The 12,780-nt window shown below is 42.3% G+C and overlaps 1 protein-coding gene across 6 annotated transcripts in view; it reads left to right on the top strand.

The window, feature by feature from the left end:
- The window catches only part of LOC115162000 (nesprin-1), a 163,333-nt gene extending 153,016 nt beyond the window's left edge, over positions 1-10,317 (top strand). For 5 of the 6 annotated variants that reach the window (XM_029712888.1, XM_029712889.1, XM_029712891.1 and 2 more), the window contains 9 exons: positions 682-824; positions 991-1,117; positions 2,599-2,810; positions 3,062-3,262; positions 3,566-3,694; positions 4,944-5,156; positions 5,347-5,442; positions 7,150-7,220; positions 9,003-10,317. In XM_029712888.1, the coding sequence (XP_029568748.1) occupies positions 682-824; positions 991-1,117; positions 2,599-2,810; positions 3,062-3,262; positions 3,566-3,694; positions 4,944-5,156; positions 5,347-5,442; positions 7,150-7,220; positions 9,003-9,249 (1,439 nt within the window). In that variant the 3' untranslated portion in view covers positions 9,250-10,317. The remainder of the gene's footprint in view (positions 1-681; positions 825-990; positions 1,118-2,598; positions 2,811-3,061; positions 3,263-3,565; positions 3,695-4,943; positions 5,157-5,346; positions 5,443-7,149; positions 7,221-9,002) is intronic. The other variant, XM_029712892.1, reaches the window with a different exon arrangement.
- The last annotated feature ends 2,463 nt before the right edge of the window (positions 10,318-12,780 follow it).

Raw genomic sequence — 12,780 nt, 5'->3', positions numbered from 1 at the left:
ATATCTCACAATGTGATGGATAACACTAACTATTAATGATATCTCACAATGTGATGGATAACACAAACTATTAATGATATCTCACAACGTGGATGATAACACAAACTATTAATGATATCTCACAATGTGGATGATAACACTAACTATTAATGATATCTCACAACGTGGATGATAACACAAACTATTAATGATATCTCACAATGTGGATGATAACACTAACTATTAATGATATCTCACAACGTGGATGATAACACTAACTATGAATGATATCTCACAACGTGGATGGATAACACTAACTATTAATGATATCTCACAACGTGGATGGATAACACTAACTATTAATGATATCTCACAATGTTTAGCAGTGGATGGATAACACTAACTATTAATGATATCTCACAATGTTTAGCAGTGGATGGATAACACTAACTATTAATGATATCTCACAACGTGGATGATAACACTAACTATGAATCATATCTATTAATCATTTCTATGTCTGTTTGAAGAAAACATTTAGGTCCGTTCTTTCAGACACAGATTAAACTCCATTGATAGTGCTTTTAAATCTCACAGGAGCAGGCTTAATCTAGGTCTAAGAAACTGGCTCGTGAACATAAAATCAAAGCCCTTATCTAACCGTATTCCATGTGGGTGTCCATCCACTCTTCCCATCCTCAGGAGAGAGAGGTACCCTGGACACCCACATCCTTCAGTTGGACAGGGTTCTGGACACCAGCCGGTGTATGATGCAACAGACAGAGAACATCATCCGGAGCAGAACCCCCACCGGGCCAGAGCTGGATGCATCATACATGGGATATGTGAGTAATGTCTGATATGAGATCCTTATCACCATTCTGTCTTAATGGAAGGTCTTTAGAAAACATTGTGCCTTTACCTAAGAAGTTTCTACAGTGTGATTACTTGATATGAGCGCCTCAGTGACATGCTTCCTGTCTGTTGCCTGTCCTCTGTCCTGTTGTGTAGATGCGTCTGCTGGGAGAGTGTCGTAGCAGTATAGACACGGTGAAGAGGGTTGGCTACGAGCTGAAGGGGGAGGAGGACAGGGCCTCAGGACTTGCTGACACCATTGATGATGAATCACAAACAACAGGTAAAGTTTGGCGTCGATCAGGTGTTGATATTAATCAGGCTTAAGACAGTCAGAGGTGGAGAGGTCTTAAGACAGTCAGAGGTGGAGAGGTCTTAAGACAGTCAGAGGTGGAGAGGTCTTAAGACAGTCAGAGGTGGAGAGGTCTTAAGACAGTCAGAGGTGGAGAGGTCTTAAGACTAAGAAAAATCCATGACTACTGTTGATGGGGGTCGTCTAATTTCGGAAAGAAAGATGGCATCAGATAGAGCCATGTCTGGACTATTTTACAGCCACATCTAGCGTCAACCCAGATCAGTTGGGTCTGCAAAAGGCTAAATAGTGTATGTGCCTTGTGGAGATTACCCTGTCTAAGACAGTCAGAGGTGGAGAGGTCTTAAGATGTAAAGTAGCAATGGTACATTAATGCCCACAACTTGTAGTCCACGATGAGACAACATTGTGTGGTGGTTGTGTGTTTTCTGGGTTGTTTTTGCTCCAGAATACTCAAGCAGAGAAGTAAGTACAAAGTCAGCAGCTTTTAAGGCAGACACATTTTTTGGGGCTCTACTGGACTGTGCTGTACAGGGCTGTATAGGGCTGGACGGGACTGTACTGTATATCCCATAGATCCCATATATACCATATATCCCATATATCCTATATATCCCATATATACCATATATCCCATATATACCATATATTCTATATATACCATATATTCTATATATACCATATATACCATATATACCATATATTCTATATATACCATATATACCATATATTCTATATATACCATATATACCATATATCCTATAGATACCATATATCCTATATATCCCATGTATCCCATATATCCTATATATACACCATATATCCAATATATCCCATGTATCCCATATATCCCATATATACCATATATCCCATATATACCATATATCCCATATATACCATATATCCTACATATACCATGTATCCCATATATACCATATATCCTACATATCCTTTCTATCCCATATATACCATATATCCTTTCTATCCCATATATACCATATATCCTACATATCCCATATATACCATATATCCTATATATCCCATTACCAAATTAATAATTTGATACCCTTTCTTTTTTTCCTCCTTTACCTTGCTGTACTGTAGGTGTGATAGTTACTGCAGGCTTAGGCCCCTCAATAAAAAGATAGATAGATAGATGTCTTATTACCAAATACTGTAGGTGTGATACAGCTCTGGGAGTTGCTGCAGGCCCTCAGTAAAGAGATGAATAGATATAATACAGCTATAATAAAATAATCTCTCTGTCTCTTTGTCTGTCTCTCTCTGTCTGTCTCTCTCTTTCTCCCTCTCTTTGTGTACTGTAGGTATGATACAGCGCTGGGAGTTGCTGCAGGCCCTCAGTAAAGAGATGAATAGATATAATATAATAATCTCTCTCTCTGTCTCTTTCTCTCTTTCTCTTTCTCTTTCTCTCTTTATCTGTACTGTAGGTGTGATACAGCGCTGGGAGTTGCTGCAGGCCCAAGCCCTCAGTAAAGAGATGCGTCTGAAGCAAAACCTTCAGCAGTGGCAGCAATTCAACTCTGACCTCAACGCTGTATGGGTGTGGCTGGAGCAGGCAGGGGAGGAGCTAGAGCAGCAACGGAGGCTGGACCTCAGCACCGACATCCAGACCATCAAGCTGCGCATAAAAAAACTGAAGGTGACCTTTGAACTTACTCACTAGGATTACAAAGCTTGCAAGGTGTGTAAGGCTTTCCCAAAGTTCCGGGGGTTTTCAGAAATCATGGTTGGATGAATCCCAGTTGTATGAATCCCTCCATGGTTATTCCCTCCTGGTCCTGGAATCCTCCAACTGGGATGATGAAAAACCTGGGATCTTTGGGAAAGCTTTGCAACTGTGCTGATATGACACCCTCTCAAATCATCTCTTTTCATATTGTCTATCTACAGGAGCTGCAGAAGGCTGTTGACAAGCGTAAGGCCACAGTGCTGTCCATCAACCTGTGCAGTGCAGAGTTTGTCCAGTCTGCCACAGAAGAGTCCCAGGACCTGCAGGGCAGGCTGAAAGAGATGAACAACCGCTGGGACAGATTGGGCACCTCTCTGGGAGAGTGGAGGGCAGCGCTACAAAAGGCCCTTATGCAGTGTCACGTAGGTGTCCAACTGTCTATCCACCTAGCCTGGTCCCAGATCTGTGCTGTCTTGCCAACTCCTATGGCCGTTAAGGAGTTGGCAAGACAGTGCAAATAGCTCTGGGACCAGGCAACTTACTGGTCACTTAATAATAAAAAATCCAAACCAGGACAAATCATGTTCGCATGTTGGACAACTGAGACAGGATACAATGACCTGGATATAAACATCAAGGTTTATCATTAATTAGACATATTAAATCTGTTACTTTCGGTAGATGGTGATTAGCATGTATTTGTATTCACGTCTCCTCTCCTGTAGGACTTCCATGAGATGAGTCACGGCCTGCTACTGTGGCTGGAGAACATTGACCGCAGGAGGAACGAGATTGTTCCCATTGACCCCATCCAGGACAGCAACACTCTCCATGAGCACCACAAAACACTCCTGGTACAGAAGGGTTTTAGTAATGTTATATTTAAGTGATAATGCCCAAAAATACGTTTTTTGGTGGATATATTGGCACTGGTGTTGTTAGGCCCGAGACAAAGTCAATATATCTTCCAAACACCGGCTTCTTGGGCATTATCACTTTTATACAACGGGTTATCAACATATTCAAATAATGATTGACATATTTTCATTAAAAAAAAAATGTTATTTTGATGAATTTATTCATACAATGTCATCCATTTGCAAGATATAGTCTTGACACAAATCTTGGGTTGCTACCCAAGCCGGCTGGTCATTCGTTCTATCGGTTCGGTTGCTAGTGAAGCGATCCAGTCGTTCAGTCATTTTTGTTCTGTATCTATGGACGCGACCCAGTCATTTGTTCTAAATGTTCCATTGCCATACTGGCTGGCAACATTCTTATCCCTTGCTTGCTAGCTAGCCAACTACAGCTAACTTACAGTCACGTCAAAAAGTGCAGCCAGAATAACAGAAAAGTAGCAGCATTTGCGTTTGTTTAAGCTGTTTTCTATTTACATTTATTTGGATACATCCATAACAATGAGCTAATGAGGCACGATTTCACCTGGCATAGAAAATGTTCTTACTCGTCAGGACACTGTTGTTCAGAGGAGCTAGCCAACAACACAGCTAACACAATCACTTCAAACTGAAGCTGAAACACTGCAAACTAGCTGCACTTCGTTTGGTTTGATCTTTTTTCAATTTACATTTCTTTGTTTATATCCATAAAAATGATGCCAGCTGATTCATGATTTTGACTGGCTGAGAAACTGCCTGCCTGTCTGTCTCATCCCAACACGTTCATTACTATGGGACAGCTGGAGATCAAATTTGAATATTGAAACAATGTTGCAAATGTCTGAGAGACAGACAGTAAGGTTTATACAAATCTCCGCTCTTAAAAACGAAATGTTAGTCTAAAGGAAACGTGAGATAATGTCTAGATGCTTTTTATAGTGGAGATCAAGTTTATAAATTGCCTGGTTGGGCTGATGAGACAGTGGATTCCACAGTCAGATGGAATAAATCATATTCTGTGAGGGCTGATTCGGAGTTGAGGTAAGCACAGACAAATCGGATTTTATATAAATTATTGATTGATTTCAACTGGAGAATTTTAAATTAAGTGTGGGGATCTCAAATTAGAAAATGGCTCTGAGTGACTGACACTTTGCAGTAAGTGAAATTGTGAACCAACCATCCTCCCTCACTCCCTCCACAGAAAATCCGCTGTGAGCTGCTGGACACCCAGAGGAAGGTGTTGTCCCTGCAGGACATGTCCCTGCAGCTGCTGGTCAACAGCGAGGGCAGTGACTGTCTGGAGGCCAAGGAGAAGGTTCATGTCATCGGGAACCGCCTCAAACTGCTCTTCAAGGAGGTGACCAAAGACCTCAGAGAGCTGGAGAAGACTCTGGACATCACCAGCAGCCAACAGGTCAGAACAGACACACTTTTACAATTAAATAAAACAATGGAATGTATCTCCATGCAGTAGACACATTACACAATAAGAAATAGTACAGGAGAAACGTTTGTAGCCTTTCTCTACTGTGTCTAACACCATTTCATGCTTGGCCTCCCTCCCTTCCTCGGTGTGTATCTCTCTCTCCTCTCTTTCACCTCAGGATCTGTCTACGTGGTCGTCAGCTGATGAGCTAGACACCACCTCTGGTTCCATAAGCCCGGTGTCGGGCAGGAGCACGCCTAGTCGCCGTCGATCGGTAACGTATAGTAATACTCCTGACATGGTTACATGGTGCCCTACCAGAAGGAAGGTGTTTGGCGCTTCCTCCCTAAGACTGACGATGCGTCACTTGTGCCCCTGAATGCAACGCCCAGTTTGTTCCAGTTTAAGGCCATGCAGAGTCACTCCCTCCCACCACCCCAGGACCTTTCCTTCTCACCTCTTCTCTGTACACCTTCCTACATGTATATACATTCCACACAAAACTCTGACTCTTTTTCCACACCTTAATTCTTTCATGTTATATCTTCTCCCAGAGACAAACCCACCAGAGCACTGGAGACATCATTATACCCCCTCTTAAAAATATATATATATATTATCTTATTTTCTTGATTGACTTTCCCACTAAACTTCAACATCTACTTATGCTATCTCCTGACCAAATGTGTCCCATCTTGTTCTTCTATTCTTTAGTCCTGTGGTTTTAGAGTCCTGTGGTTTTAGAGTCCTGTGGTTTTAGAGTCCTGGGGTTTTAGAGTCCTGTGGTTTTAGAGTCCTGTGGTTTTAGAGTCCTGTGGTTTTAGAGTGCTGTGGTTTTAGAGTCCTGTGGTTTTAGAGTCCTGGGGTTTTTTAGAGTCCTGGGGTTTTTTAGAGTCCTGTGGTTTTAGAGTCCTGTGGTTTTAGAGTCCTGGGGTTTTAGAGTCCTGGGGTTTTAGAATCCTGGGGTTTTAGAGTCCTGTGGTTTTAGAGTCCTGGGGTTTCAGAGTCCTGGGGTTTCAGAGTCCTGGGGTTTTAGTGCTGTGGTTTTAGTGCTGTGGTTTTAGTGCTGTGGTTTTAGTGCTGTGGTTTCAGAGTGCTGTGGTTTTAGTGCTGTGGTTTTAGTGCTGTAGTTTCAGAGTGCTGTGGTTTCAGAGTGCTGTGGTTTCAGAGTGCTGTGGTTTCAGAGTGCTGTGGTTTCAGAGTGCTGTGGTTTCAGAGTGCTGTGGTTTCAGAGTGCTGTAGTTTCAGAGTGCTGTGGTTTCAGAGTGCTGTGGTTTCAGAGTGCTGTGGTTTCAGAGTGCTGTGGTTTCAGAGTGCTGTGGTTTCAGAGTGCTGTGGTTTCAGAGTGCTGTAGTTTTAGAGTGCTGTGGTTTTAGAGTGCTGTGGTTTCAGAGTGCTGTGGTTTCAGAGTGCTGTGGTTTCAGAGTGCTGTGGTTTCAGAGTGCTGTGGTTTCAGAGTGCTGTGGTTTCAGAGTGCTGTGGTTTTAGAGTCCTGTGGTTTTAGAGTGCTGTAGTTTAGTGCTCATGGAATATTGGCTCTTTAATACTGCTGAAAACACATGGTTTTTATCAATTCAATTCTATTGAAGTAATGACTTGTCTTCACTTCAATCCCAATGGTTGATCTCAATGATTTGAAGATACAGTACATGTATATCTTAAATGTGTTAAGTCTGTCTTCCACATAGCAAATCATGCATCATATCAGAAGTTGTGCTTCAGCAGCGAATGAATTCCCTTTGTTCCAAATAACAGCATGACCATCCAGCTGTAGCGGTTCAAAGTAGCTGTACACTTTGAAAAAAGCTAGTTTATTTGTTTTCTGTTGTTGTCACCTTCCTTCACATATTTGATTTGTTCTAAGGTCACTTTCTTCTATTCTTTTATTTGGGGTATTTTCTTTTCATCGGTAGCTTTGTTCTTTATTTGCCTGGACTGAAACATACTCTCTTTCTTTTACCCCCGTGTTCATTGCAAACAGCAACGCGGCAAATGTAGTCTGTCACAGCAGACCTCTGGACCCTCTGTGAGCAGTCCACACAGATCACACAGGTACCTTTCTCCTGGTTTGTAGAACACCCAGAAGATAATAGAACTCCTGGGACGTGTTACACCTGTTCTGGAACCTCAGTCCGTTGAGCTGCACTGACAACACACACAGTACATTGCAACAACTGTCTTGTAAAAGAAAAAATAGAAAACCCTGAATGCTGATTTTTACTTACTTCCAAAGGTTCATAAATGTTTAATGAAAAATGAATTCCATCATCTTCTACCATTCTAGACACTATGTAGAGGCTATAGGGTTTTACAGAAAATGTGGTTATATCCCACACATCCTTTACACTACAGTTCTGCAATAACTAAATATATAGGCCTCTTTGTTGCCAATGTCCTCGGCTGCTTGATTAACTACACTACCCAGAATGCACCTTGAGTGCTTAACATACTGTTAACAGTTTCTCTTATACCTCTTGGTAACTATAGAGTTCTACCGCTCCTTCTCTACTGCTAGTGAGCACACACAGTTGTTCTCTTGAATTGCCAAGCCAGCAAGCATCTGCAATGAACAATATGATGGCAGCAAGTCTATCTCTCTATTTCTTTCTTTCTCTTGTGTGTGTCATCTATTTAATCTATTTCTTCTATTTCACATAACTAATCCATCATCTCCCCCTCACTCCCCTCAATCAGCCATCTGTGGGTCGCCCCTATCAGCTCTCCATTTGTGAAATGTAAGGGGGCACTTTGATCACAGTCTAGAGTCTAGACAGACAGACCTGAGAGTAAATGGGCATCACTGTTATCTACCTATGCATACCATGATTTATAATTGTAGGATTCCCTTTGGTGTAAGCTAATTCAAATAGGCCCCATTGTCAGCTATGCCAGAGAAACAGCAGGTATCACATTGTCGTAAAGTGTTGTAAATCAGAACGCTATTATTGTGTTACTGTAGTGTTCATCCCTTACCTGAGAAATATGAGTTTTTAGTGAATAGTTCAAAACATGTTATTTAGCATGTTAATAGATATAGTCAGCCCAGTTCTGCTGCTGTCTAATGCTACATCAAGCTTCACCTAGCTACGCCCTTTAAAACAGACTGCTCTATGCTGCTATGCTCCTGTCTTGGCATGCTTTGCATTTATCAGGATATAAACTCCTCACAGAGAGGTCTTGAAGGATTATCTAAAACATTTGAACTGCTACTTCCAGCATGCATTTTGTCTCCCGTCCTAACACCTTGCATCCTTTTATAAAGGAATATCAGCTCAACATCCTGTATTTGTTTTATGGGTTTGAAAGGATTTCTTGAAAATGTTTGTCAGTGTTTGTCAAGTGTTGTTCAGGTGACTGTGAGTGTGTTGATTACCAATATAAACTGGGTGGTTTGAGCCCTGAATGCTGATTGGCTGACGTGTATGGGTATGACCCCAACATTTTTTTAAATGATCTTATTACGTTGGTAACCAGTTTAGAATAGCAATAAGGCACCTTGGGGGTTTGCGTTGCGTCGTGACCTAAGAACAGCCCTTAGCCGTGGTATATTGGCCAAATACCACACTCCCTCGGGCCTTATTGCTTAAATATAATTTGGTAATTTTGATCATGGTTGTGTCAATACACAGTTCATCATTACACTTGTAGAGCAATAGCAACCATAGTTTCTGTCTTGTAAACTACAAAGGAAATAGATATTTGATTCTGTTGAATCCAATGACAAAATGGATAGTTGGATCGATGGTCTGGTCTGGATGCATGTCCTTAGCTGTTCTAGGTGTCATAACTTAAATCTGCTTGTTGTTGTGTGGTCTCCGTGTCGTATCCTATCAGGTTTCCCGTCGCTGGGTCCGCTTCCTCCCCTTCTGAGGCAGAGGGGAAATCATCATCATCCTCACATTTCCTGTACCGCGTCCTATGGGTGGCGGTGCCCCTCCAGCTGCTCTTCCTCTTGCTGCTTGTGGGCATGGTCTGCCTGGTGCCAATGTGTGAGGGGGATTTCGACTGCACCCAGTCCAATAACTTTGCTCGTTCCTTCCACCCTATGCTACAATACACCAACGGGCCCCCTCCTGTATAGTCTTTCATGACAGACCAAACATGTGGTTCTGGGTGTCGAGGGAGATTACATATGTCAGCCTGGCCCTGGTATGGAGACGAACCTGAGGAGGATACTTTTTGAACTTCATGACTGTTGGGGATTTCAACTCTATGGGTCTCTCTCCTGTTGTTTTTCCCCCAATAACAGTACGGGAACTGTTTCAATGCTCCGCTAGCTTGCAGCTTCCATGAAGAGTAGAGATATGGCGTTCCGTCATACTGCACCTTGTGTTGCCATGCATAAGCAAGCATCATAGGATGCCAAAACCTTAGTTATATCTTCTTTGTTCTGTATGGATGAAGTACAGCAGCACTCTTAACTTGTCTTTTCATTCACGTCATCTTTTAGTTTTCTGTTATATTGTATGTATAGACAAAGAAGCGTCTTAGGAGCAGCAAATGTAAGAACCAAAAAATGTTTCTGACGGCAGTCAGGGGATATCCCCCGGATACCTGTTAAGGTACAACACATGCCATGTGTTGCCATTTGTCCCCTAGTTCAATGCAGAGCATATACCCTGTGAATGTGCCTGTTGTTACAATTGAACACTTGTGAAAAAACATTTTAAGATGACTTATTTTGCAATATTTTTATTTTTTTTACATGTGTTTTGACATGCGGTTATGATTTTTGCTTATGGGTGTGTCTGTTATGAATATTTGATTTTTAATCTGAATTATACCTGGGCGTAAGAATCTATTTAGTCTGAATTGTGTATTGAATGTGTATGTAAAAGAATGGCAATAATGAAGATTTATTTGCTATAAACTGTTTAAAAGCATAAGAAACCTTGACAAATCATGTGGACATTTATGAATGAAATAATGTACACATTGTTATTTTTCTAGCTGAAAATATGGATTCTACAAACTAACTATTAATCAAAGGTATAACGAATGATAAAACTGTATATTTTCTATGGCTCTGTGTGTTTAGTATTAAATGTATAACAGTCCAGGATTAATTAACATATTCTGTACATAATATAAATGTATATCTATAATCTATATCTGACCCTAAATTACAAATATTGAATGCCAAATTCTCATTTTGATTCTGTCTTTTATTCAACATAATTTCTCTCTGTGGGCAGCAACATTTCTAACTCTTCTACTCTGTCAAGTCAATAACGCTGAATCAGTCTTTGGATCTTACTTTCCATACATCATAAACTCAATTCAAATCACAATTTCAATGGTCCAAAAAACATATGATACCTCTCAAATTTCATTCAGGTGCCTGTCTTGAGCAGAGTCCTCTGAGGAGATTTAGGCATAGATCAGTGCTATAGTGCGATTGACATTTAAAGGCAATGTTCCCGCGTTCGCGGAGACTGCATTCATGGTAAATGCTGCATTTGTCGGCTCAATTGAAAATGATCTATTGCAATCACGCTATAGCTCTGATCTTCCATGACACGGATTGAAGCTAGCCCATACGCTTCATTCACGGGGAGAGCCACAGGGCCAGTGGACCTCTGAGAGACAGCTGAGAGGGATCCGATAGACCCAGAGTTATGTTAGTCCTGGAGCTCTGGGAGATGGGAGTCCTGGTGGTGGGTAGGACAGGGTCAGGGAGCGGTGGTGGGGGGGAGGTCATGGTGGTTGCGGTGGGGGTGAAGCAGGCGCTCCAGTGATTTGATCATGTCGTAGTTTGGAAGGGCCAGGGCTGTGACATCCAGACCTAACATCTGAGAGACCAACAGGGCTGTGAAGTCCAGACCTAACATCTGAGAGACCACCAGGGCTGTGACGTCCAGACCTGAGAGACCACCAGGGCTGTGACGTCCAGACCTGAGAGACCACCAGGGCTGTGACGTCCAGAACTGAGAGACCACCAGGGCTGTGACGTCCAGACCTGAGAGACCAACAGGGCTGTGACATCCAGACCTAACATCTGAGAGACCACCAGGGCTGTGACGTCCAGACCTGAGAGACCACCAGGGCTGTGACGTCCAGACCTGAGAGACCACCAGGGCTGTGACGTCCAGACCTAACATCTGAGAGACCACCATTCGGAAGTCTATCAACTGAAACAATAGAGCAGATACACCTCAAGTCAGGTTTCTGATGTTATTTTCTGTACTCCTAAATCAAATGACATTCTGTTTGTACGTGTGTGTGCATGTGTGTTTCTGTCTTTCTATGAGTGCATCCATTTGTGCATGCATGCCTGTGCGTGTTAATACGACTATGTATCCATCCATCCTCCCACCTCTCTCTCACTGTCAGTGAGCTGGGCCAGAGTCTGTCTGAGGGTGGTAAGCTGCTGCTGAGCCTCCCTGGCCTGGTGCTCCTGGCTCTATAGATCTGTCCTGGCTGTAGTCAGCCTCTCTTCTAGCTGGGCCTTCCCCTTCTCCAGCTCCTCCAGACTCTTACTCTGCTGCCCAATGGTCTGGCTCTGCTCCGGGACTTTGAGCTTAGATACAGCATTCCAAATTTGACAGGAATGCCCTTTACGTTTCGTCATATTACTTCACAAAAACATAACATTGCAACCAATGGTATGTTATAACAATGTTATACAGAAGTAGAAATGATACTGTCCATAAACAATTATCACAGTTTACATATAATACAAAGTGCTAATTAGTGGTAATAACCAACATTTTTAAACTACATTTGGAGTCTTGTACAGGTATTTCACAGGCAGTTAGAGGAAGCAGACAGAGAAGAGTAGGTAGGTGAAGTTCTATGACTCTAGAGGATGTGTGGGCTGTAAGCATCCTGCACTCTACCTTCAGCTTGTTGGTGTGTGACAGCTGAGCCTTGAGCTCTGTGATGGAGACCTTACAGGAGCCCAGTTCCACCTTCTTCTGTAGACTATAATAAAATATAACAGATACTTTAGAATATATTCTTTAGATACTTTACATCTATTTTGTGAGTGAAATACAATTTGTCTTCTGCCTATCCCAACCCCTGTTTAGCTGTGACGTGCCTTGCTCAAGGGCACAATGGCAGGAGATGGTACCTGGGACCACAGACCAGCAGCCCTCCGGTTGCTGATTCAGTTCCCACTTTTTGCACCCAACCCGTGGCTTGAACCAGCAACCTTCCGGCTATCAGCCCACCTCTCTAACCTCAAAGCTACCTGCAGCTTCACAGGGGTGTTGTCTCGCTCCAGGGCTTAGCAACTCCTCTTCTCCATTAGCTCAGACACTTTCCTGCTCAACAGCTCTTTGTGGAGCTCCTTACTCTCAGACCTCTCTTTCTGGACCTTTAACTTCAGAGAACATGGTAAACAATTTGTAAGTCGCTCTGGATAAGAGCGTCTGCTAAATGACTTAAATGTAAATGTAAATGTAAACAAGTGTTTATCTGTTTTTAGCATACAATGATACAGTACTAGGAGATCAACAGTAATGATATGATCTAGATTGACAGAAATGTTGGTGTGAAATCCATTTAATCCATTGTGGAATGTGCTTGAGTTTTTCCCCCCTACAGCATATGCGGCTAGAACGACTTAAGGTATGCAAACAACTCTCCGACCATCAACAAATGACAT

This window comes from Salmo trutta, chromosome 25 (genome assembly GCF_901001165.1).
Source record: "Salmo trutta chromosome 25, fSalTru1.1, whole genome shotgun sequence".
NCBI lineage: Eukaryota > Metazoa > Chordata > Actinopteri > Salmoniformes > Salmonidae > Salmo > Salmo trutta.
The sequence above is the reverse complement of the archived record's forward strand: the minus strand, read 5'-3'. Positions and strand labels throughout refer to the sequence as shown.